Below are 26105 nucleotides of genomic sequence, written 5' to 3'. Positions count from 1 at the left end.
CCAGATAGATATGGACATAAATGTGGACTCATAATTTAAGTGCTGCTTCAATTATCTAGTGTAGTTGTACTAATTAGTTTCTTAGATAAATTATGACATCAAAACCAAACCAAAAGCATGTGGTAACTGCACTAGCAGCTTAACTTTTAATGACTATATTTTATCAAATTTTCAGTTTGCACATCCAATCCCTAAAAATCTTTCTCAGTTTGAAGTCTACATGAAACCATATAGTAATATGTAAATATTAAATATTTTTTATGTTTGTAGAAAAAAAGTATGTTGCTCTTGAGCCTCAAATAACATCATAAAGTAATTCACAGCCTCAACTGCAAAGTTTGGTCCAAAAGACTGAACTTAATTTAGAACAGTATGGTATTAATGTGACATCTAATAAAACAAGTAACTGTTTTGATGTGTGCTTCAGAAAGAGTCCAATGCTGCAACTGGATGGGAAGCTGTTTAATTTTTACAAAAATGTTTAAGAAATCAAGCAAACAGGAAAAGCAGCAAAAAGGAAGTTATTCATCACATTTCATACTTCCATTTCCATTTTAAGCACTCAACCCTTTCCCTAAGCAGCAGCCAGTGCTTCAGGAAAAACTATTTTCACATCACATCTTTGAGAAAACTGCCAGTTTTTCAATGCAAGCTTTGTCAATAAGCACTAAGCTTTTTATTATCCTTTAGAGTCCTTGGAACTGTAAGGTATGAGAGATGTCTTAATTAAGTATGCTTCAGGTCAAAACCCATCTCCTCCTAATAAGGGAGACGGCGGGAGCAAAGACAGCTTACTTAAACACTGTCAGACAGTTTCATTTTACTGAAAATTCACTTACTCACTGAGATGAGAAGAAATAAAAACCTAATAAAATTAACATCTCTGTTTTTAAGTTCCCCGTTTCAAAATTCTAAAGAAGGTTCCCAGTTAAATTTGGACTTGAAATGAGGTATGTGCATAAATCATTGGCTGGTGAAAGCTTTGCAGAGTTTGAAAGTCATGAGAAGGATTTCCTAAACAGAATGGTTAAAATAACCTTAATATCAAGTTCTTAGTGAACTGTGTCCCTCATCAGCATATTTAAACAGGTTTACATCATTTTATTTATCAATGACCTGGATGAGGGCACGGAGGGCACCCTTAGCAAGTTTGCAGATGACACCAAGCTGGGTGGAGTGGCCGACACTCCGGAGGGCTGTGCTGCCATCCAGAGGGACCTGGACAGGCTGGAGAGTTGGGCAGAGAGGAACCTCCTGAGGTTCAACAAGGACAAGTGCAGGGTTCTGCACCTGGGGAGGAATAACTCCAGGCACCAGGACAGAATAGGGGTCGACCTGCTGGAAAGCAGCTCCACGGAGAGGGACCTGGGAGTCCTGGTGGACACCACGTTACCCACGAGGCAGCAGTGCCCTCGTGGCCAAGAAGGCCCATGGGATCCTGGCTGCATCAGGAGGATGTTGGCAGCAGGTGGAGGGAGGGGATCCTGCCCCTCTGCTCAGCTCTGGGGAGGCCGCACCTGGAGTATTGGGGGCAGTTCTGGGCTCCCCAGGACAAGAGGGACGTGGAGCTTCTAGAGGGGGTCCAGCGGAGGGCAACCAAGATCATAAAGGGAATGCAGCATCTCTTATACATGGCGGGGAGTGTATAAGAGTATGTATAAGTATATACATTTACAAATATCTAAGGGGAGAATGTAAAGTGAATGGGGCCAAATTCATCTTGGTGGTGGCCAGGCACGAAGAGGTAATAGGCACAAACTCAAGTTACATCTCCATATGAGGAAGAACTTCTTCACTGTGAGGGTGACAGAGCCCTGGCACAGGCTGCCCAGGGAGGCTGTGGAGTCTCCTTCTCCAGAGATCTTGCAAACCCGCCTGGATGCCGCCCTGTGCTCTGGGTATCCCTGCTGGAGCAGGGGGGTTGGACTAGATGATGTCTAGAGATCCCTTCCCATCTTAACCATTCTGTGATTCTGTCACTTTATATCTTGAAGGGTTGAGAATTTTCTACATATTTTACTGCAACAATAGCACCATTTCCTACATTAAATAAGACAGTAACAAAGTAAAAAATAATAGTTGCAGTCTTCAACTATGAGATATCAGACTTAGTTTTAACTGCATTGATATGACATACAGTTGAAATAAAGCACTGCGCTTAAAAATACATGCTTTTATGCACAAAAAATACTGTCCGCCTAAACATCAGATTAATGAAGTATTAAAATTCACACTGCAAAAGCCTGACTTCCTTTGGGGGCAAAGTGATGCTAGAAATGACAAGCCAGTCAAGTATATCAACACTTTCTCTATATCCAGTGGAATTATCTTGTAGTCATCTGCATAATAAATGCATTTCAAATGACAGCATAACTATTTCAACTCATAAGTTTTTTCAAAATTAAATATTATCCTAATTAAGATTCAGAATGTTCAAAATAGGATGTTATTAAATAATTAAAATAATGTTTAGGAATAGAGCTTTGCCAAATATAAACATCTGTGACATAGCAGTCAACCGCTTAGACTTCCCAGGACTTTATCATGCATCTAACAGCCACAAGTAAAGAATAAAGCTGTAAGTTACTTATTATAAAACAAGATGTAAGACATAGCAAGTTACCATAGTGTATGCATCTGCTCTAACTTACTACTTATTCTTCTACTATCTCTAGGTAAATTAGACTGAATGTACACAAGCCTAAGGGAACCTCTGAGTATGAACCTAATTTAAGTCCCATATACTTTTCAAATTTGGCTATAACTTTTTGAAACCCTGTATCACTTTTCTCAATTTTCAACAAATGCCAATATCCTTAATCCTATAAAATTTCACAGCAATGTCATATGACAAAAATCCCAAAATACAGAGCAATCAAATCTCTGGCTGCCTTTCTCAGAACAGCTGCCAAGGCTTGATCCAATTTTGATCTCTTTGAGAAGTTTAATGTCGTTTTCACATGAGGCTCCTAGATAGAAAAAAACCTGCTATGCTGTCTTATAACAGAATCACAGAATCACAGAATAGTTAAGGTTGGAAGGGACCTCTACAGATCATCTAGTCCAACCTTCCTGCTCAAGCAGGCACACCTACAGCATGTGGCACAGGGCGGCATCCAGGCGGGTTTGGAAGACCTCCAGAGTAGGAGACTCCACAACCTCCCTGGGCAGCCTGTTCCACTGCTCTGTCACCCTCACAGGAAAGAAGTTAAGTTATAAGCAGTATCTCAGGCCATCCTTGTAAAGATCTTGATGATTAAAATGACAAAACCATTTAAACATTATCAGTCTAACAGAAATGTATTACAAAGTTCAAGCAACAGGACAAAAATGTCTATTTATATTTAGTATGAAAGAACAAATGAATTCATTTTTTAAATAGTGAAGCCCAGTGTATTTACAGTAGGTAATTCTAGTTTCAGTGAATTTAAAAAACAGGTTTATATTACAAATGTCTTTAATTTTCATCTTCCCAAGACACTACCCTCTTCTACGATAGGATCATATATCTTATACAAGTAGCATTTTTTTTTCCCTCTGAGGGGGCAAATTAAATGAAAACAAGGAATTCCCTTACACTTTTCCTCATTTATGCTTTAATGCACTGCAACTTTTTAATTTCTGCTTTAAATCTTAGTAATATTCTAATTTGATACTCTTTTTCTGTGAGTTTTCTCAGAAATTGTAATTATACCATCTCTTGAAATATCATTTCCAACAAATAAAGCTGTGTGAAGTTTGCAGTTCTGCAAAAAAACTATTCAGTACCAATTAATAAAAATTATGGCATTTGCTACTCCTTGGCAGACGGAAGTAAGACACAGGAAATGAGGAAAGAATTAAGAAGATCATTCTGACATAGAAGACATTCAACGCAGAGTGTTTCTGAGGTGGAGAATAACTTTTCTTCTATAATAACTATAATGCTAGTTCAGGCATACAACTACTAGTATTTTTATCTTTGAAGTGCACAAACCAAATCAGTGGCTGCAAACTCAAGAGTTGTCATAACACTCAAAAAATGACCAGCATGGAAAAGGTCTTCAGTTCTTGCATGATTACAAAAGCTTAGTCATTACACTGCAGTTCAGGAAGGTAATTTGTGAATTTTGTATATAATATGAGTAAAATATTTTACTAGACTCTATTAATAAGCTGTATCATACGGTTGGTCATTAAAATAATAATTTGACTTACCTTTGACTGGATTGTCCTCAGATTAACTATGTGCATGTCACAAGGCATGGATGACATGAGTGGGGAAAAAGAACGTAGTATCTCAGGGACACCTGAATCTGCATAAATTGTCATTGGAATTACAGGATGATTTATGAAGGTAGAAGTTATATGGCTAAGGAGTGAGGGAAAACTAACTGATGACTTCTCTTCATTCTGCAAAATATAGAGAAAATATTTGTTAACTCAAGTTAACACATGAACGTGTCTAAAGTTCTAAACACATTTACTTTACATATGATTCTATTGAGACAATATTTTAATTTATATACCGACCATTTAATCACTTCTGGAAACTTCTGATCATTCCCTAATTCTCTTTTTCATCACAAGGAATATCTACCGCTTTTGCAAATAATTACTGCCTCTTTCAAAAATGATCGTAAGAATGTATTGCCACTTGCACCACTGCTTTGTTGTCAGCGTTACACCCCAAACACGTAATCTAGAAAATGTCCTTAACGACAAGCCTTCTAATGAAAAGCTCTGTGTAATGGGTTGCTTGTCAATATTTATTGCTAGTCCTTGCTGTTCACTTCCCACTTGCTTTGTGCCTTCAAACTATTTGTCTTTAACAAGTTTTTTGTTGTTGTTGATTTTTTTCATTTGTTAGGGAAACTGCTACAAAATAGAAAGTGACTTTTATAAGAGTTGGCAGCAGGGGAACAAAATACCTCTTTTGAAAACTGGTATACTTGACAAACTTTAAGAAAGAATCATAAATTCACGATTCTCTAGCCCTGCAATTCTTGAGCACCTAATCAGAAGAGAGAGAGAAAAAAAAAAAATATTCATTCTTGATGTTACCAGAATACTTTTCAAAAATATTGCTTTTCTAGACAGATTAGAGCATAAAGAGTCCCTTGTTCTGGGTATTCTGACATGCTGTATATATCCTACCAGCTTCTGTCACTGAAATTTCTTTGAACAAAATAGTAGTGTGAACTAGAAAACAGTTTAATAATGGTCCTCTTTTCCACATGTAAAACAAAGCTATCGTTTTTAATACATTTGGTAACAAACGGGAAATGACTTAGGGCAAAAAAGGTACCTTATCAAACAAAAGTAAGTAGTACTATATCCTCAAAAGAGCACCTGGGCATGTTAAGGTATTTGAGCCCTGATCATGCCTAGCAGCACAATTTGAAACAGAGGTGGCAGAAGAGATCTCGATACTTTTGAGACCAAAATAAAAATTCCTGTGACTGTTGCTTTCAGAGAAGAGTGTTCTGCTCAGCTGTAACATGAAATTCAGTGCTATGTAACAGAGCTATGTGGGCAGATGTCAACATTTTATCTCTTTTCCCACAAATGAAATTTTTGCATAACAGTTCTGTTACCTAGACCTAAAACTGTTTAGAAGAATTGTCACTGAAGATCAGAATAAAATATAATCAAAACTGACCTCTTCAGAAAGTTCTCTGGTCAAAACCACAACATAAAAACAAGTAACTCAAGATTTTCAAATGAGTATTTCACAAGATCAGTTTAACTTTCAAATAAGTTGCTCAACACAACTAAAACCTTTGATATACATATTTATGGATTCAATTGGCACACAGCAATTATTTACAGCCCTTTCTGCATTACTCCAGAATTTTCAGAATTAAGAGGCTCCGACAAGACTGAAAGAGGAAGATGGGCGGGTTTTCAAAGAAATAATTCTGTTTTTTATTTTTGAGGTTTTATCTAAATGTTCATTAGCACTGTGGATGACACTATAAGACATCTTAAACATTTACTAGTTACTTCTACCCACTGCAACCTTATGCCTGGAAATACAGTGCTTGCAAAAACATAACTCGCTTAGATATCCACGTAATTTCAGGAACCTCAAAGTAAAAAAAAAGCACCTAGGCCACATGAGACGTACAGAAGTGACGTTTTTCTGATAACTGTGTTTCTTAGAGAAAAAAGATATACTAAATCTAGTACAGTATGATTCTAAGAGGCAAACATCTCAGAAGCACAGAAAAATAAATGCAAGCAAGTTTTTATTTTGGCTCACATCAAAGTAGGAAAAATATCAAGTCCTCATTCTCATCTGGAGGTGAAGATACCACAGGGCAGGACATTTTTCTAGGACTTAGTAGTTCAAAATCTTCTTCAGGCTAGGAGAACTGACTTGAAAAAAAATGTACTTTTTATAGAGAAATGCAGTAATGTATGTAGCAATAGAGAAATCATAACCAAAGCACACAGAAAGAAACCGGTAACTTCAAGGCAGAAGCATGGGTGTGAAGAAATCATTTTTGGTTGAAAGGTGAAGGGATTAAATTCTTAGACAAACCGCACTGTAACTATAAAAAATGGCTCCTAAATTCTTAGATTCAAGAACTGGCTAAGCAGAGTAGCATAGTCTTGAAGGACTTTGGCAAATGCTAGAATCAGAAGTGATTCAATTCCCCCCAGACACATCTTTACTCCTGCTGCGTTTAGATCTGCAACTTTAGTACAGACCTAAGTGTTCTACTTGAGCATTAACCAAAATTCCAACTTTGAAAAGAACTACCAAGATTTACGTGGAGATTGTATCTTGAACCATATATTTTCAAGCCTGGAACCAGAGCCAATTTCTAAATGTCTGCACCAGCACAGGAAATGCAATCATCTCTTCCCAGAGACGGTAATTCTACAACTGTACAATATCTACAACTGTAATAGCAGCATGAAATTTCACAGAGTCAAAAGCTGCCAGAAAACCCAAAAGGGGTAAACAAGTTTTTGCAAATATTACAAAGACAATGGTAATACATAAAAATCAGAAGGGATGTTTCAAATCCCACTTTCCTCCTACATACACTACAGACGTAAGAAGGATTGGAACATGTCTCTCCCCTCACAGCCATGCGATCCAGAATTTAAGCAGGAATCAGAGGGAGAGACAGAAGGGGAGGTTGTGAATGTATAGACCACACATTTGGAAGAACAGTTAGTCTGTACATTTCACTATGTGGGTGGCTTTCAGCAGTACCTTGCTGTTGCTAACACGGAGACAGAGTCTCCATCTAGCTAAAGTACCGCTCTCTCAAGGAGTAATTATTTCCTCAACTTCAGTGTGTGTTTAGCACTTAAGGAATGAATGAAGCCCTACTGGCAACCTTACAAACACCATGCATTGGCAAGACTCTGACAGATGCCAGAGATGTAGCTGAGTGTTAGCTTAATGAGCTCTAATAAGACCACATAGTTCTTTTTTAAACTACTTTATAGCACGCTTATATAGCTAGCTATCCAACAGCAAATCCTGTGTTGAAATGTGACCCCCTTAAATGACTGTGCAATAATAGATGTAATCAAATCTTCATACTGAAGCTGTCCTTATCATCAAAAGGAAGATAATTGTGGGAAAACAAACAAAACAAAAACAACAACAGAAAAAAACCAACCCACTCCAATATAACCTTAGGGGACAAACTGGAGCAAGCTATAGAAAAGGCTTAATGTATGAAGAATGCTCTAGAGGAATATGGCATACAGGCTGGAATCTCCTTTGCCCTTATAGCATAAGTAAAAATTATTTTACTGATTATTGATATTGATTATATTATTTTATTTGTATTATTTATTTAAAAGGAGGATAGAACATATTATAAAATGACTGAAAGGGCTTTCCACTAAGAATTTAATTGAGGACCAGGGCTCCTTAATTGGAAAGAAGCACACTAATTAAGACTCCAGAAATCACTTAGTAACAGAATAAGAAAAAGGAATGGGTAGAGAAGAAAATGAAGCTGAAACAGCTGATAATTGGACTTTAATCTAGCTAATAGAGAAACAATTAGCTTTTCAACATATATAAGTGGTCTAAAGTTTCCCACATAGAAGTAAGGATAGGAAACTGGGCCAGATGTGAACATCAAATCACAGATCTTGACAGTTTAGTCCTCTAGACAGTTTTTGCTATGGAGCAAAACAGCCCTTGTCAGAAAAGGAATTCAATTCTAACTCCAAAAGCTCACCAGCATTCAAATTATCTGATCAAACATGCTGAAATGTGGATGAATACTTTGGATCTCAGGACATTCAAACAATCTGGAAAAAGATAAGATCACTGGCCGGCTAAAACAAGGGATGTAGAGCAACAGACTGCGATATTAAATTGCATGAACTAGTTCTGAAGGAAGACAGTCGCTGTCTCCTTACGCTTTGCGATAAAAGACTCAATATGTTTTTCAACTTTCTCAATCACAGGTTCAGAAAACCAACTGGCAGCACTCTCAGAGGATGGGCACTTCTAGACTAACAACTCAATTTCAAGAGTAAGATGACTCCTCAGAGCTTCCCTAGTCTCACCACTTGGAATGGCAACATTATTAATTCTTTCCCAGTCATAATCTGGAAAGTGAGGTTGTCAGCCAAGAAACTCAAAATATATTTTAAAAAATACAAAAAAAAAAAAAAAAAAAAAAAAAAAAAGAAAAAAAAACCCTAAATTTGGTTCTCCTCCTAAGATTTAAAGATTTAAATGTTGACAGTATATTTACATATTCAACAAGATGGTACTTATATGTGAGAAGTCTGACTGGATGATAATATGCTGGTCTGCTTACAGGTGAAAAACATAATGGTTGGCAACAACTATGTTAATATGTTGTCCTGCAGTATATTATGTGGTAGGTAACAATAGTTTACATTACACATGCTCTTCCCTCAAAGGAAAAGTCTTAAATTCTTAATCAGGTAGAGCTCTACCCACTTTGCAAGGAATAAGTCTGTAGACAGACAGTAAGCAAATTATAATGCATTCTTGCATGGACACCAGCAATAAACTGTTTCAACTTAATTATAATCATTATGTGCCAGACTTCCTGGATCTTAGCTCTTTACAGTGCAAAGTAGATGCGTTTTCTTGAAATTCAGCTAATTGTACACTATAACACAAAAACATTTCTGAGATTATAAATTCTTCAGTAGAAGATCCTCCAGATAACAATACGCCACTAATTCCTAATTTTTGTGATAACAATCTCTGGAATCAGAGATCATGCATAGGCAAAAAATTTGGTGCTTTTGAAAAGGCAAACATTCACTAGATAGTGTGGTTTTCACTCACAGCAAAACAAATACCAGTCAGATAACAAGGCAGAGTGAAAAAAAAGTTTACAGGTTGAAAAGCATTTAAATCTATCCTTCAGAAACCATGGCGTGCACAAAGTCACTTCTTTTTTTTTTTTTTTTTTTGAAAAAAAAAATTTAGAGCTCCTTCAATCTCCAAACTTCTGTCATTTTTCATAAACAGGAATATTAATAATAGTAACAAGTTCTTCTCCTTATGTGAATAGTTCTCTCAAGACTGCAATGCTGACTTAACCTTTTATCAAAGAAAACCTCTCTCCTCTTCAAGTAGGTTTCATACTGGCTAGTGACTATAAGGGAACACTAAAATTGAATATAAATCAAATAAGGTTGGGCAGACCTTCTCTGAGCAGTGGGATTCAGAGCACTTTAAGATCCTGAAGCTGCACAAGAATATTCAGCAGAATTATCTTCCTTATGAAAGCCTGAAGAACCCTTTTTAAGAGAGCAAGTCTGTAATCCCTTTTGGGGAAGCCTGGCAGAACTGCAGCCAGAAACCCAAGTCCAGCCACAAATGTGACTGCTGAACACACAACTATCCTGAAATCGTAAGACTATAAAAACAAGAATACTGCTGCCAAGTAATTCCATGTTACAGTAGAAAATCAAAGTCTCTCCTGAAATCCTGGGGCAAATGTCCTGAAAAATGTGCAAAACTGCCTGAACAGTTCACGTATATATTTTGTTAATATCGAAATATTAATCACTTATAGTTTTGCATATCAAAGTACATATTGTTTTAAAAGAACATTTCCAATTCTTTTCTGAAAATCCTGATCTGAATTGCTTAGCTTTTGTGACAGCTGTTAAAGAGACCAACAAAGGAAGACTCAGAAGAGCAGACCAAAAAAAAAAAAAAAAGACAAAAACCCCACACATCTCATCTGGAAATAGGCTATTTTCTATCAATTCATTTGGAGGCATTACTCAGGAGACATATTTCTGCCACACTAAGTGAAAAGGGTCCCTAAAGGCTCATTTTATAGGAAATAAAATCTCTTTTTCATTGTAAAATATACACAAGGTTTTGAGTTAGTTCAGGGTACAATCACCTTGGAGCTTCTGTACTGTCGGCAGATTCTTGGCTGGCACTGATGCTGCAAGTGAAACAACTTTAACTATGAGAGGGCGTCAGATATGGGGAACTTTGGGCCCAGGGTTTTCCTTTATAGTTTCCTATGAAGTTTTCCTGTAGTCTCCTTATAGTAGTTAAGGCTGAATTTTGTAGTCTCTAAGATCAGGAGATTCCACTCATCCCACTATTTCAGACGAGAGGCTTCTGAGATTCTGTGTCCATGCAGCAGCAAGGCAGAGCAAATGTTCCCAAAAGCAGCTCATGAGCACACATACATACCTTGCACTTGGCCACTCACACAAACAGAGAGTAGTACTCGTCTCAACACTTTCATATAAACAGAGACAGCAGACAAGTACACACAATATGAAAACAAACAAAAACTAAAAAGAAAATGGGAAGAAATCCACTGTAGAAACATGCATACAAAAGAAGCCTCTGAGATACAAGTACAGAAATCAGAGTAAGTTTCTTTACTACCTATTTCATTATTAGCCATCTATTATGAGTGGTTGCTGCCCTATTACTAAATACTTGCTCCTTACAGCTTTGACCAGTATCCCATGACTGGAGCTGGGAAATAAATGCATCTTTAATGAGCACCTTTCTGCAACGCATCTTTATTAGTGTCAGAAAAAAACACTGATGACCACTGTAATACTAGAGGCTGCCACACATGGGCTTAAAAATGCTCCTAACTAGAAGTAGTTAAGTAAATGACAGGTTTCTGCTTCTTTATGACATCAAGTTAATTAGCAGTTGATTGTTTTTGTATCTTAGCAAGCATACATAACTACTACCTGGAATATAAGTATGCACTATAAAAATACACACCACAGGTGGCAAATGCAGTTGAGCCATAAGACAGAAATGGCTACATCATCAAGCATATAATTTCATAGAAAATGATTACTGATATTAAGTAAGAATAAAAAATAGTCTTACATGGCAAAAAAAATTTTTTTCAGCCAACTGCCACATATTTGCAATTTTATTAACTGCCTCTATCATCTCTTCTCTAAATAAACTCCTCCCAAAGCACAGAATCTATCTGAGCAAGTGAATACTGGCCCTTTGCTTAAGACTGGGCTACAAATTCTATTAAATGAGTTGAGCAAGTCAAAGCTAATTTGAAATATAAAACTGAGGAAGAAAGAGGGTACATTGAATTGCATCCTCTTCTCCAGCTATGTCACTGGTGAAGAAAAGATATTACCACTTCGAAGAAATACTGTATTATAATATACTTATTATACTTATACTTACCTTTAAGGCGGCTTAGCATAAATATAAAATGAAGAACATGTTTTTAAAAATAAAGGACTGCTCTCTGTTTTGACAGGTAAGTAAGGATAATTGCACTCAGTCTTCTTTTCAGTTGAACAATAATCCCGTTGATATATAAAGGAAATGCACAAAGTTCATACTCAATATCTGAGGGGGATATTAGGAGAGAAACCAAAAAGATATGCAAAGACCATAAGCACTTACAAGCACGAAGATGAACATGTGATCAAAATTATACATCTACTACATCTAGTAGTAGAAGAAAAAGATGTGGACAGAAATTATATCTAAATATATCAACAGAGGTCTGAGGGATACCTTTAACAAAGAATTGGATGAGTGCAATTTAACATGAAATTACATTTGCTGAAGCCATATGCACAAAGGTGAAATGAACATGATGCTTATTATCGGCCAGACACAACTAAAATTCAAAAGCCAATGAACAGGAAACATGAGAATTAAGGATCTAGCAGAATATAGGCTACCTGATTATGCTAGTCATCATTACAAACTCTGCCCTCCTCCTGGATGGGTCAATCATATGCCTGAACACATGCATGTTGCTTATCTCTGCCATTTAAATATTCTGTGCAGAGCAGAAGGTGGGGAAAGACAAAAGGTACTGTAGAGATGTAAATGAAGCAAATTTTTCAATTGATATTGCCAAAAACAACAAACAAGCAAAAATTCAGGAATTACTACCAAGTGATAACACTTACTTTAATTCGTTCTTAAGGAATTGAATATCTTGTCTTCAGAGTCTCATGTTTTATAGGGTTTTTTTTCAAACAGAACAAAATCTTGTCCCTCAGAAAAGTTTTTCAGAAGACAGAGAATAAAATAATCTTTAAGTAAGGGCAGAAAAAGCTTTTACTGGCAAAGATGCAGTCAAGGCAATCAAAAGCCTCTCTTGCAATTTCCATGGCTCCTTAAGTCAATTACAAATAGATCTTTCCAACAAAATTAAGGTCAGTGTGTGAATCACACTTTGCAGGCTATTAGAGATTTAAAGTGCATAATTTCTTCACAATTCTTCTGACAGGGCTATTATTAAGCTATTATAACAACTATCCTCTGAGTAACAATGCAATAAAACATATATTTCTACATTTAACAGAGAGAAAAGCTGAGTACTACCTTTCCTTATTTTAATACAACATAAAAAGTAACATGGATCAGGGAATGTTACTGATATCCTGACAGATCTATTTTGAAAAACAGAGTGATTCATCAGTCTGAGAAAACTGAACTTCCAAAACAACAAGAGAAAGATAATGCATCTTTACTCAACACTTCTTAAGTGATTTGCTTCTGGGTGATGCACAAGCTATGCTACAAGCTATGCTGTTCGTCTAATTGCTTTAGTAGCAATTAGACCAACAGCTCCTCTTCAACTGCACCAACTCCTCTTCACCACTTCTGGGTAACCACAGACAATCAAAACACCTAAAACATTTCTAACAGGTAACTTATCATGCTGCTCTCTTTGCATAGATCAGGAACCTGTGCAGAATAAGTCAACAAGGGAAAACAAAACAAAAAAAACAACAACAACAAAAAGAAAGATCATGCAGGATGCCTTTTCTTTTTAATAAGAAAAGACAGCTGCAGTGAGTGCCTGAATGAGTTATCCAAACAAGTTGGAAAATATATGTGAAAATCATTTTATTAAGCAAATAAGCCCCAAAGCAGGTGCTTAATTTGCCTCTATTCTAATAGATGTAGCTTCAAATTACTTGGCACATTACTTCTTCAGCTTCCTGAAAAGAAACTTTTTGTAATCCCTGCTTACCAAGCACCGTTTCAGTTCTCAGAGAGGTTTCTAGTATGTATGGACTAGTTTTATTTTGGAAGAAATAAAGCCAGAGGCTTCCCTGCAGTTATGCACAAGATGAGTCCTAAACTTTCCATTAGGGTATTTATCAACAACTGAAGCTTTGGAGAGTTCATCCTCACACAAAGACAAACCTGCCTTGAACAGGGATTCAGCCAGAAGAGAGAGCACTTAAAGAGTCCTTTCTAGCCTGGATTATTTTATGATTCTATGGAAAATACTCACACCACACAGAGTACAGCCAACCACCATAGTGCTGTCTGGTTTCATCTGCTACTGTTGTTCCAAATTATTTTCTAATGCAAATACAGCCTTCCATATCAAACAGTTCTTATTAGCAGCACAACACATTGCTTTAATAAAACACAAATAATCCATAGTACTAAAAGGAGTTTGTGAGGACAGCATAGATCTCTCTACAGGTCTCCTCTTGCCAAGGTATATTAACCTGTGCAATGGTCAGAGCTGTTACAGCTAGATGGCTTCCAGGATTCAATTCCAGGATTCAACTTGTTTTCAAGTTAGTTCAGACATTTCTATACCATGCTGATAACTACAGTTAATATAGTGTTGATGCTGTGCAAGTTGAGAAACCAGAAAATCATTATGTATAACATGTACAACCTCTAAAATAAAAGAAACCAAAAATATGTCAACCAATGAATGGTGAAAATTAGTTTTAAGCTTAGCATTAACATCCTTTCACCTTTTAATGATATCCACTACAAACCAGAATTAATTCCAATGTATCTGCATATTTATCTCTAGCTCAGTATACAACCTCTTTAGCTGTGTGATGATTTTAAAAACTGACATCATTTATATTTCCTCAGTATAAAGATGTACTCCTCATATCGTCCTTCTCAACAAGGACAGGAGAAAACAAAAGTGGAAAAAAATGCAGAGAACAGAAGAAAACATGGAAGAATTATTCAAAAGACTAAGGTATAAAATGAAGAATCAAGGCAAGTTGTGCTAAGATCTCTTTACAATAGAATAATCAAAATAATCTCATTCCTTCTATGCCTGATAATGAAATGAGAATGTTTTTAAGTCTGGTATCTAAATATTTCCAGGAAAGCCTCATTTCCTAAGAAAGTAAAGCTTACAGGAACAGGATAATATAGTTTTCATGCTCACTCTGTTCATCTTAATTTCTCAGTCTTTGCCCAGTTTCAGTCAACTTTGACAAGAAGATTTCTCACTAATCAGCATTTTCTGAAAGTCTCAGAAACAAACAAAAAAGACCCACAATGGTTGAAAAAGAGACTTCCAAAATAGTATTCAACTAGTGTGATGCAATGTGAGTTTAAGTTAATTATGTTACTAGGGAAAAGTAAGTTGTTATGGTGAGACAATGCAAGAGATCACACAGAATTCCTAGACAGAATTCCTTAGGAGGTCCAATTTCCTCAGTTCTACTGCTCACAGAGAAACTTCTTTACTCAGTTCACTGCTGCTGCAAAGCACAGAAGTTTTGTCATATAATTAATTATTCAAAAACTCCAGACAACCATTCTTACCACATCTGTTCCATGTCTTCTTTCCAGGAGAAGTCGGAAGATATTAGCTGTAATCTTGTTATCCTGGACACCTTGTCCAAGGCCACGATTGTCATCCTGCATAAGCCGGCGATCCATGATTACTTCTAACTGACCTGAAAAAGCAATGTAAACATTTCACAGGCCACAAGAATATGTTAGGCTTTATTCAACATAAGATAATGTCTCTCCCTAAAATAATAATTGCAAAGGATCCCACTGATGAAGGAGGAATAGTAGATTGTTACTGTTAGGTCAGATTATAAAAACAGTTAAAGTCTCTGATTTTGGTTCTTACAACCTCCCTAAATTTTCACATGCCCTTCATCCTTTCATTCAATTCTTTATCAAATTTGAAATTGAAATCTTGCATGAACATTACTCTTAAATATTATTTATAACTGGGAGACTTGGTGCATCAAGCACTGAAGTGGAGAAGCAGCCAGAATAGCTGCATCTGTTTGCAGAGTCCTTCTCAGAGCATGTGTCCTTATCTTATGCTATATGAAAGAGTGCACCTCTAAAGCACATTCTTTCCCCATGTGATATTTTAAGGTGGTATCAGACAAAAAAAAAAAGTAGATAGTATGAAGAATAAATACTAACAATCACTCCTTCTATGTGGATATCCTCATTTGTGTGAGAAGAAAAGAACTTTGAACAAGACAAATATTGAATAAGAAGTTCTTAGTTTGGAATAAATTAAAGCACTGCCTTTCTTAATGGCTCTGCAGAAACGTCCTCTGCATAGGTTGTATGCACAATAAGTGCATGAGTAGGTTCCTCCAGTGCCTGTAGAAGAATCCACTAGTGAACTAGAAAAAGTGGACTAGTGCATAACTGGGAGAAACTTCTCAAGTAGAGGAAGAACAGCACCTTGCATTAAAAAGAACTATTATACATCAAATCCCACGAACTGACAGAAGGTAGGAAAGAATGGAAAGTTGTAGCATATGTATTTTACAGTTCTTGGAGTTGATCTTGAAGATATTGATAACATACCCTAACATGATAACATGAGAAACCCTACTCCACATTGCTGGAATCATCTGACAGCACGAAAGGTAACCAACTACTCATAAGGAGAACATGTCTTGAATCAAGAATGACAGATATCTGTTCTGATAAACCTGACATAGTGGATTATGGCTTGAAAAACAGATCAATCTGCTATCAAAGGCATCTGCCTAAGCTGTGATGCTTTTGACTTTTCTGTCAGGATCTTTAGGAAATCACTGAATGATTTTCACAAGAAAGGTAGAGAAGAGCATAGTTTTAAGCACCTCCGAACTTTCAGGTTCATTTTGGTTCCTTATTAAGGAGTCCAACGTGATGAATATATTCCCCTCTTTCCTTTTCCCTTTTTTTAATAAGCAGATACAGAGTAAATATTTGATGTTGCCAACCACCCCTTTAGCCTCATGTGACACAAAAGCATTTGCCAAAGAGATATGGCACATATATACTCTTCCATGTAAGTGATGTGGGGAAGAACACCTCCAATGCCCCTGACTAGATTGAAACTCTGTTCACAGAAAGCCATTTTCTCCATAATATTTATCTGAAATATCTCAAGCATCATCGGCTCTACTTGCCATGACTCAAAGACAGACAGAGAAGTCTGTCTATCTCTGTGGACAGATGCTACGTCATTCTGTGATGCAGAGACTAGAATTGTTGATACACAGATACACAAGGTAACTGAGCCTCTGCACCCTAATTACTCTCCATTATTGAGAGTTAACTAGCATCTAAAATGGTTAGGTCACATCAAGTTCACTCACAAGATCAGACTGAAGGGAAATTAATTTTGTGTCATTAATCTCTAGTGTGACTGACTGAGAGCTCTTTGCTGAAACACACATTGCAGCACTGACTGAAATAAGGAATGGGCTGATGTGGCAAATCAATCACTTCAAGACTTCATGTAGTTAGTGGGGCACAGGATGCAGCAGTGCAGGTTATCTGCATTCCCTTTGCTGATGCTTACAGCTCTTTGTCAAAGAGATATAAGAACTCTATGATATTGCACTCTATGATGAAATATGCCATGTCAGTCTACAAGAATACATTTCTTGAGGATATGCAGATAGATCACTGCTGGTCTACCACAAAAAAAGATGTAGATACTAGAGGTAAACTCCTTTTAGTACAGAAGCAGAATAATGCAACCAAACATACAATAGCTTTCCAAGGCATGTCTATAGGTGAAGAAATAAGGCAATATATCACAGAACTAAACCCACTGAAGAATTCCCTTGCCCCATAAATAACCAAACTAGAAGAATTCAGTTCTACTAACTGCAATCCTTGTAACAACTTAAAGCTGACCCACTCAAAACCAGAGGTTTGTATAGCATAGAATTTAATGCTGGATGTATAAATGAATAATTCGCAATCATAATGTTATTTTAAATTACTTAAGCATTTAGATCTAATTTCCCATACTGGGGAAAAAAAAGGCATTTTCTTGTATCAGAATCCCAATAAATTATGTTAGTGTTAGGCTTTAGGTCATGTAAATATAAAACCCTGTGGGGTTTTGTTTTTCTTTACATTTATGTAAATATGCAAGGCATTTTTACATAACAGGCAAGACTTATGAAGAGTAGTAGTATCTCTCAGTTTAATAATGCAAATGCTCCAAAAGTGGCTAAAGTTTTCTTAGCTGGCTGGCATAAATCACAACGATGCAAGTTTGAATACAACAATAGCTGAAAATCTACTTTTATCAGCATTGTCAAGTAGCAGTCTGGTAAGAAGAGAGAGAAATATTTGCATGTACAGCACGTGTAACTATCACACCTGGGGTCAATGATGTGTTGAAGATTGGTGAAGCTTATTCTTACTTGAGTGATTGGATACAAATTAAATTGTCTTAAGAGCTCTACCAACATCTGAAAAGTTGTCAGGCAGACTCTAGTCAAAAAAGGAAGTCTAAAACGATTATCATGTGTTCTTGATGGGATATATTCTTCCACTATTCTGAGCTTCAGGCAATGAATGCAGCTCAAACGAAGTCACAGAGCATTCAGAGCTGTTATCTGTTAAGTTATGGATCATGCTTCCATGATCCATAAGCAGCCAAATCATCACCTTTTCCTCACTGAAATAGGCCAATGTCTTTATGAGGAGCCTCAGTATCATGATAAGGTCAAAGAGCAGGTCCCAGAGCATGAAATGGTCATGACTCACAAGGCAAGAGGTGGGCTTTTGATGTGACAACCTGACTTTCCCAGGGGAAACAGGTATGAAGTTTCCTTCTCTATTACTACTTGAAGATACAGGATTACTACAGACAATTTAAAGTTTTGAATAAAGATTAATCCTTCTGCTAATCAGGGGCAATTTTCAAACTGCCATCTTTTAATTCCAAGAAAAAATAAACCCTAAAGACTCTTTGTCCTAAAACGAATCAAGTTTGTTAACACCCTTATCAGTCCATGGCTGTATTCATCTTTTGTCAGAGCAGACATTAACAGGGACATTTTCTGAAAAGAAACTGGTTTTTGGCATTTTTTCTGATGGCTTTTACTCATTCTAAGTATTCAGTCAAGCTGCTTTTCAAACTTACGTAATTTTAAATTCACAGCACCCAACAACAAGGACCTACAAATCTTAAACTATGCTTTACACACCCTATTTTTTCTGCCACTCGCTAGTGTCATTTGATGTCTCCTTGATCTGGGAGTAGAACAGACAGTGAACAACTGACCTCTGGTTCACTTTCTCTGAGGGTGCAAGTCTGAAGAATGTGCTTCGCTGCTACAAGGGGCTGGGCTGAATGCCTTTTTGGCATTCTTGATATCAGCTAGATTTTTCTTGTCAACATATTCATCAACTCTTTCAAAGAACTCCATTTACTTTATGAGGCATGGTTCTACTTCAATCTCTTAGCCAGGGTAATATTTATCCTCTAGTTAATGCTGTTCTTTAAAATAGCACTAGTAGTTTGCTTGATAGTGATATAAGGCTATGCACTCTGTAGTTTCTAAGTCCACTCCCCTCTACCTTAATAATCAAATAAATTAAAAAGAAACAAATTATAAAACACAAACACACACACAATTAATATCATGTTATCTATATTCATTTTTCTCCCACAAAAGCAGTACAAAAGATCACGAATCATTCAGTGCTGCTGTTTGATCTTTGAGTTACATCAGAATTCTCGCATAAATACTACTCTGCTATGACAATTTATTGATCATTTTGTCTTCTTCAGAACTCTTTCCAACTAACTTACTGATTTGTGACAAATGTCTCAATGAAGACTAAGGGATCTGCTTGTGAACAAACTCAGGATCCTCCCTATTCTAGAGCTTGTCAGAGGTAGGTGGGGTTTTTTCTTTTTTTTTTTTTTTTTTTTTTTTTTTTTTTTTTTTTTTTTTAACCGGGTGGTATTGTAAGCTGTGAATACATTAAATAGTTCAGATCATCATAACAGAAAGTACTTTATAGTATCCATGATCTTAAACTTACCATTTTTCAAGCTTGTAACACCTAGAGACTGAGCTGAATGTAATGTCAAACGAACGCCAACATCTTGGATATAAGCCATTGTAGTCATAGGATAGATATTTGCTTGAAGAGGCAATTTGCTCATCGTCAGTCTGGGTTGAATCTACATTATGAACATGAACTTCAATAAAATACATTCTTTTCATGCATTTAAATTTCAAAGACCTTTTCAAATATTTATCCCAGGTGCTTCAGAAGCAATGATTGACAACTGGCACCAAAGTATTCACTCAGCTGTATTATTTAGCTTTTTGGAGATTTGTGGCTAAAACTACCACTTCGGAAATCATAACTCCAGTGTATTTCTAATTCAAAGTACAGTATAAAAAAAAAAAAAAAAAAAAAAAAAAAAAAAAAAAAAAACTGAAAGATTCATCAAGAGAATCTGCAAAAAGAAGAATTATTACAGTCGTACAATGAGATCATTTTTTTTTCCTCCTCCAGAGAATAAGCTGTGAATATATCTTAGGTAGCAGAAAAAAGAATTCCTAGTTTTCTAATGGGAACTTTAAATGAACATGCTAGGGGAATTACGAACAATACATGGCAAATGAATAATAGTATACAATATACACATATATTAGTATACAACAGTACACAATAATTGTGTACTGTATGCAATAGTATACAATATTACAATACTGTAATACTATACTATATAATATTACAATATTACAATAATACTATACAATACTATACAATATGACAATACTATATGCAATAATACACAATGCTTAATTGTATACTATACGGAATAGTATACAATAATTAATAATAGTATTACAAATGAAAAATAGTATTAAAATTATTTCCACGTTTAAATATTTGCTTTGTGGCCTTTAGAAAACAAACTTTAGGAAAGCTATGCAAAGAAAATTGGCAAAAATATAATCTTTTAATCTTTTGTTCAATAGGTATTGTTTTAAATGTACTCACAGTAACAGTATTGAAAAACTGTTCTAACTTTTGTCCATGTTGCAGACTTTATGTTAAAAAAATAATTGTACCTACTTCATCCCCTACATTACAAATAAAAAGAATTTACTGCACTCCAGAAATTACATTCACTGTCTTATTTCTAAGAGCAGCAAGTAGATGTCTTCTAGGTCAAAGCTAATAGTTGTTCAGCATTATATACATGACTAGAGCTCAACTACTCAAACCAAAGAGACAAGACAAAAGGGAAAAAAAGAATGCAGTTATACAAGCAAATGCATGATGGCTTGTCATAGCTTGTGGCATTGCAATTCTTATATTTTTTAAAATTTGTGAATTCCTTAAAAGATGAAGAACCGCCCCCTCCCCCACACACAAATTCCTTACAATTTTAAGTATTAAGACAGTTGAAAATTGAGATCTTATGCCTCTATAACTAATAAATCTGATAATTAGTAATTACCTGATATCCATTAAGATCGGTATAGAACCTATTTTGACTGTTTATGTCAGATGAAATTCTCATTGCAAGTTCACGATTATACTCTCCTCTAATATCCACAATATTAGAAACTTCAAGAGACTGTCCTTCCAAACCTAAAAATGAAGCATTTAAAAACCTCTCATTTTTTTTAAAAAGACATCACATAGAAAAGAACAATGGCATTCCCAGAACACAGCTATCTGTTTTCCACTGACGGCTCTTCCTTCCTGTCTATACAGATACTTGAAGTTGGTGCAGTTAGTTATTATACAATATAGTTGTGCTTCTTATTCAGGACTCACTTGACTGTCATTCTGAAATCACCGTTAAAGTAAATCAGTAACTGTATTACAATAATTCAAAATATTCATGACAAGAACCAATAAACCAGTAGGAAATGCTGCATCACTCTTAAGTGCTATCTTTAGCATTAGCTAATACCCTGGAACCACTTCTTGGCATTCACTACTCCTCTTATACTATAGCTTTGGCTTTTCACAGGCAACACTGAAGTTACTGCCCTCTGATCCAGCAGTTCTATCAGACTGTTCTTACTGAACAGCAAATTGATGAGCTGTTATAACTGAAAATGAGAGAATCTACATACTGATATGACCATGACCAGGAAATAAATACAGTCTAATAGGACTGGCAGTTGTCTATAAAAAGTACCAAATAGTAAGAAAAAAATCAATTTCTCTTTGCAGTAATGAAATAAAACTATGCTTGGCGACAGACTGTAAAAACAGGATGACAGAAGTTGAATGACTGAGACTTAACTCTCTTAGTCTTTTAACATTTAAAGACAGTTTTTAAAGGATTAGATATTAAGGAATTAAGACTTAATTAAGAATTAAGAGTTCATTAAGAATTAAAGACTTAATAGTTACAACAGCTCAATGTATCTTAGCAGACGAGAGCCAAAAGACAACCTTGTGACAGTCTGGGCTTCCGAACACTGCAATCTTAGCCACATAATAATGCATAATAATCTAAGATACCTAAGCACACACAGACAACCTCTTGTTTGTCTTTATTTTCTCAATCTTATTTTCTAGTTTTGGTACAAGTTCACATTTTCTTTCCCTATATTAAATTAACTCTTTAAATAATGAGAGCAACTAAGATGATTAAGGGAATGGAACATCTCTCGGATGAGGAGAGACTGAGTGAACTCTGCCTGTTTTCTCTGGAGAAGGCTGAGAGGGGATATGATTAACACATGTAAGTTCATAAAGGGAGAATGCAGGGAAGAAGGGGACAAGCTCTTCTCATTGGTGGCCAGCGATAGGACAAGGGGTATTGGGCATAAGCTGAAACACAGGCAGGTCCCTCTGCATGTGAGGAGGAACTTCTTTCCTGTGAGGGTGCCAGAGCCCTGGCACAGGCTGCCCAGGGAGGCTGTGGAGTCTCCTTCTCTGGAGATCTTCCAAACCCGCCTGGATGCCGCCCTGTGCCCCGTGCTCTGGGTGTCCCTGCTGGAGCAGGAAGGTTGGACTAGATGATCTCTAGAGGTCCCTTCCAACCTTGAATATTCTGTGATTCTGTAATGACATTTTGTTTAAAAATAGGCTGGCATTGAGAGTGGAATAAAGCTGATCATTTCATTTCCACATTTTTTTTTGGTCAAAAACATACCAACAGCTGTAGTATTATCTTTAATATAATTCCAACTTACAACACTATCATGAGAACTGTTACATCTTCTTCCTAATCAAGAATGTTATTAATTAAAAATGTTGAAAAATCACATTCCTAAACTGCACTTGTACTCTACAAGTGTCTAATGCAATCCATGAATACCAACAGCTCATTAATATATAAAATAGGTATATCATATATTATAAAATATATTAATATAGCTATTTTTTACTACAGTAATCTGAAACATATGCAAAATCTGTAAATTGTGAAAGTTCATGTTTTGCTTTTTTATTTTCTGCATCCACCTGAAGTCCTTGAGCTTTAACTTCAATAGTTAGTAGTTCCTTAATTACTTCTTTCTTACTCTTTGAACAGTTACTTAGTAGTTACTTCCTGAGCACAGAATTTCCTTTTATATGTGTTTGGTTTGTTTCCAAAGAAACTATCACCACGGGAACCTATAATACCAACTAAAATTCTCAGCTGTTACTATGATCATTTTTTTTTTTGATGCACAGATCTCATGTAACTACATACATAAAACTTCTAATTTTAATGTAAGCTATCTTCTGGTATCATATTTTCTAGAAGCACTGAAAAAAATGAGGAAAAAAACTGTCATTTGCTCATGCTGCAAATTTTTATAATACCTTTATTTCTGTTCTGAGCCACTCTTCTTCTTTTTAAATCTACTCATTGTCAGGATAGCTTATTTTAACACCTAAAAATGGGAATGCAGCCAAGATTTCCAAATATTTAATATTATGTTTTCATATAAATATATTGTCATAGATTTGTATATAAAAGTGTGTGTAAACGCACACACACACACCCCATATTCAAATTCTTCTTCCCATTCAGTTTGACAGCATGTTGCAATAAATTTCTTAAGACCACCTTTACTCTGTCAAATTGTAAGCCAATCAAACTTCAAACAAGGGAAGAGTAAGCATTTACCAGCAATTTCAGATTCTGCACTGGTTTTTCCTAAGTAAAATGCAAGTACGCTTGTGATTTTACTACCCTTCATGTCTTGATTGAAAAGAATGTCAAATGGCTTTTTTTTCCCACACATTTTAAAAAATGTTAATTCCACCTTCAGCATTACTAGCATGTTAAAACGTTAACATATACGACTATTACATCACTAATATCACTATTATATCTAAATGAAAACAACACAGCAGGAAAAAACTATGTCATCTACTCCAGACCTAGTCAGTAAAATGCAGATCTATAAACTCTAGTCTGTATATTTTTAGTTATGGATTTTTCCAACCATTAAAAGAGATGAGTATATTAAGCAAGGATACAAAGACCCAGTTTACAACCTTAGAACGACCAAAGCACAGATTACAGAATCACAGAATCATAGAATGCTGAAGGTTGGAAGGGACCTCAGAGGTCATCTAGCCCAACCCCCCTGCTCACACAGGGTCACCTAGAGCACGGGGCACAGGGCTGCGTCCAAGCGGGTTTTAAAGATCTCCAAAGAAGGAGACTCCACAACCTCTCTGGGCAGCCTGTGCCAGGGCTCTGGCACCCTCACTGTCAAAAAGTGTTTCCTTAAGTTCATGTGGAACTTTTGGTGCCTCAGCTTGTGGCCATTTCCTCTAGTCCTATCCCTGCCCACCACTGAAAAGAGGCCGCCCCCTCCTCCTCACTGCCTCCCTTGAGGTATTTATAGACACTGATCAGGTCCCCCCTCAGCCTTCTCTTCTCCAGGCTGAACAGGCCCAGCTCCCTCAGCCTTTGCTCATAGGGCAGATGTTCCAGGCCCCTCATCATCCTCGTAGCGCTGCACTGGACTCTCTCCAGTAGCTCCACATCCCTCTTGTACTGGGAGCCCAGAAGAACTGGACACAGTACTCCAGCTGGATTATATCCAGCTCTTCCGTAATGCATAGTTTGAGCTAACACAAAAACAAAATCATTGCATTTAATGAAATACGGAAAGCCTCTAATAAAAAGATTTTTTTTTAAATTTATGTCAATCATGTTTTAAACAACAACGGATAAGCGCACAGAAATTTAAATTTCACTCTATGGCCAATTATGGAAAAGAATCATTAAGCCGAAAGGTTCCCTGCTCTGTCAGGCCAAATAAAAGCAAGAGAAGTCTGAAGAACAGAGAGGAAAAGGAGTGTTTAGTCAAAACTGCTTGTAAAACAAACAGTATAAAAGATAGTATAACTCCCTGCAGATAATTTATACTGTAAGACTTCCCAGTGCTGAAAGATGTTTCAGCAACAAATCTGCCAAGTTAACTTTTCCCTCACCTTACAGATCAGTAATTGAGGCTTAGAAAGGGATCCTACTGTCTTTAGATCCTGTGGGGAGTTACCTGAAGCATGCTCTGCTAGTTTAGAAATGCATTCAAATGTCAGAAGTATAAGTAGTGTCCAAGACTGCAGCGATGAATAATAAACAACGTGAATCTAGGCAGTTTCACAGTTCTTACCCCGGATTTTATAGAGTCGCATGGTATGAGTCACATGAGGGAAAAAACATACAACTTCTGAGAAAATCCTCCCATGAGTGACTCTTACAGTAGGTGGATCTGTAAAAATATAAGGCTACAAAAAGAAAAAGAGAAAATTAGAACAAGTATTTTAAAACTCTGTACAACAGCAGTCTCAATAAATGAAAGTAGTTATTAAATATTAGTCATTTTCAGTTTTTAAAAACATACAATGTAACTATGCTACTCCAAGTCTAGCATAAAAAACAGGAATTCAAGAATTGTTGTTCCTAATAGGAAATTCAGAAATTCAGCAATTTTTTTTTAAAAAACACACCTTTATTTTAGCTAAAATTAGCATGAACATCAGTACCCACCTCACAAATATTTTAAGAGGATCAATGAACACAAGACTTATAGACACATGCATACATTAGTGTATAGCTAATGCAAACATCTGAAGTCAGTTTCTGTGTACAAGATTATAGTGGCTAATCAGTAATCAAGTAATGCAGGTTCACAACATTTAACAGATAGTTTAACTGTCTGCTTTGATTGTGAACAGTATCAGTGGTGTATACCATATGAGTAAAACTGCCTCTATATTGTCTTGTGGATCAGTTTGTGAATCTTTAATAAAGCAAAGTTTTAGAAGAGAAAGTTTTAAAGGGAAATTTTCTTTAGCAAAAGCAACTTCTGTTGATGAGCGCTCTGCAATGTAGGGTTGCAGGAGGGAAGAGGTAAGAAACCCCAAGAAAGTGACTGGCTCTTTACTAACGTCTCCCAAAAGCCCTGTTGACAGTTAAAATAAAATAAAAAAACTATGATCAAAACTAAGAAATAAAGACAATGGTTTTCATAAGCATACACACAACAGAGTCTCAGCTAAGCAAATCTCATTTTTTTTAAAACAGCCAATCACAAGCACAAGTGCATGCACTATACAGAAACATATGAATGCAAATGCTGGATAAATAAGTCTATATAAAGCAAAAAAAAAAAAA

At 36.1% G+C, this 26105-nt stretch overlaps 1 protein-coding gene across 1 annotated transcript in view; it reads right to left on the bottom strand.

Annotated features, from left to right (window-relative positions):
• The window catches only part of MAN2A1 (mannosidase alpha class 2A member 1), a 99415-nt gene that overhangs the window by 4161 nt on the left and 69149 nt on the right, over positions 1 to 26105 (bottom strand). Inside the window, exons 15-19 of the mRNA XM_026044488.1 lie at positions 25102 to 25216; positions 20976 to 21109; positions 19538 to 19679; positions 15038 to 15171; positions 4198 to 4392 (exon numbers count right to left, since the gene is read on the bottom strand). Coding sequence (XP_025900273.1) covers positions 4198 to 4392; positions 15038 to 15171; positions 19538 to 19679; positions 20976 to 21109; positions 25102 to 25216 — 720 coding nt within the window. The remainder of the gene's footprint in view (positions 1 to 4197; positions 4393 to 15037; positions 15172 to 19537; positions 19680 to 20975; positions 21110 to 25101; positions 25217 to 26105) is intronic.

Source organism: Nothoprocta perdicaria, unplaced genomic scaffold (assembly GCF_003342845.1).
Source record: "Nothoprocta perdicaria isolate Ctin4 unplaced genomic scaffold, notPer1 scaffold_368, whole genome shotgun sequence".
Classification (NCBI taxonomy): Eukaryota; Metazoa; Chordata; class Aves; order Tinamiformes; family Tinamidae; genus Nothoprocta; species Nothoprocta perdicaria.
This window is presented reverse-complemented; position numbering and strand designations above follow the sequence as displayed.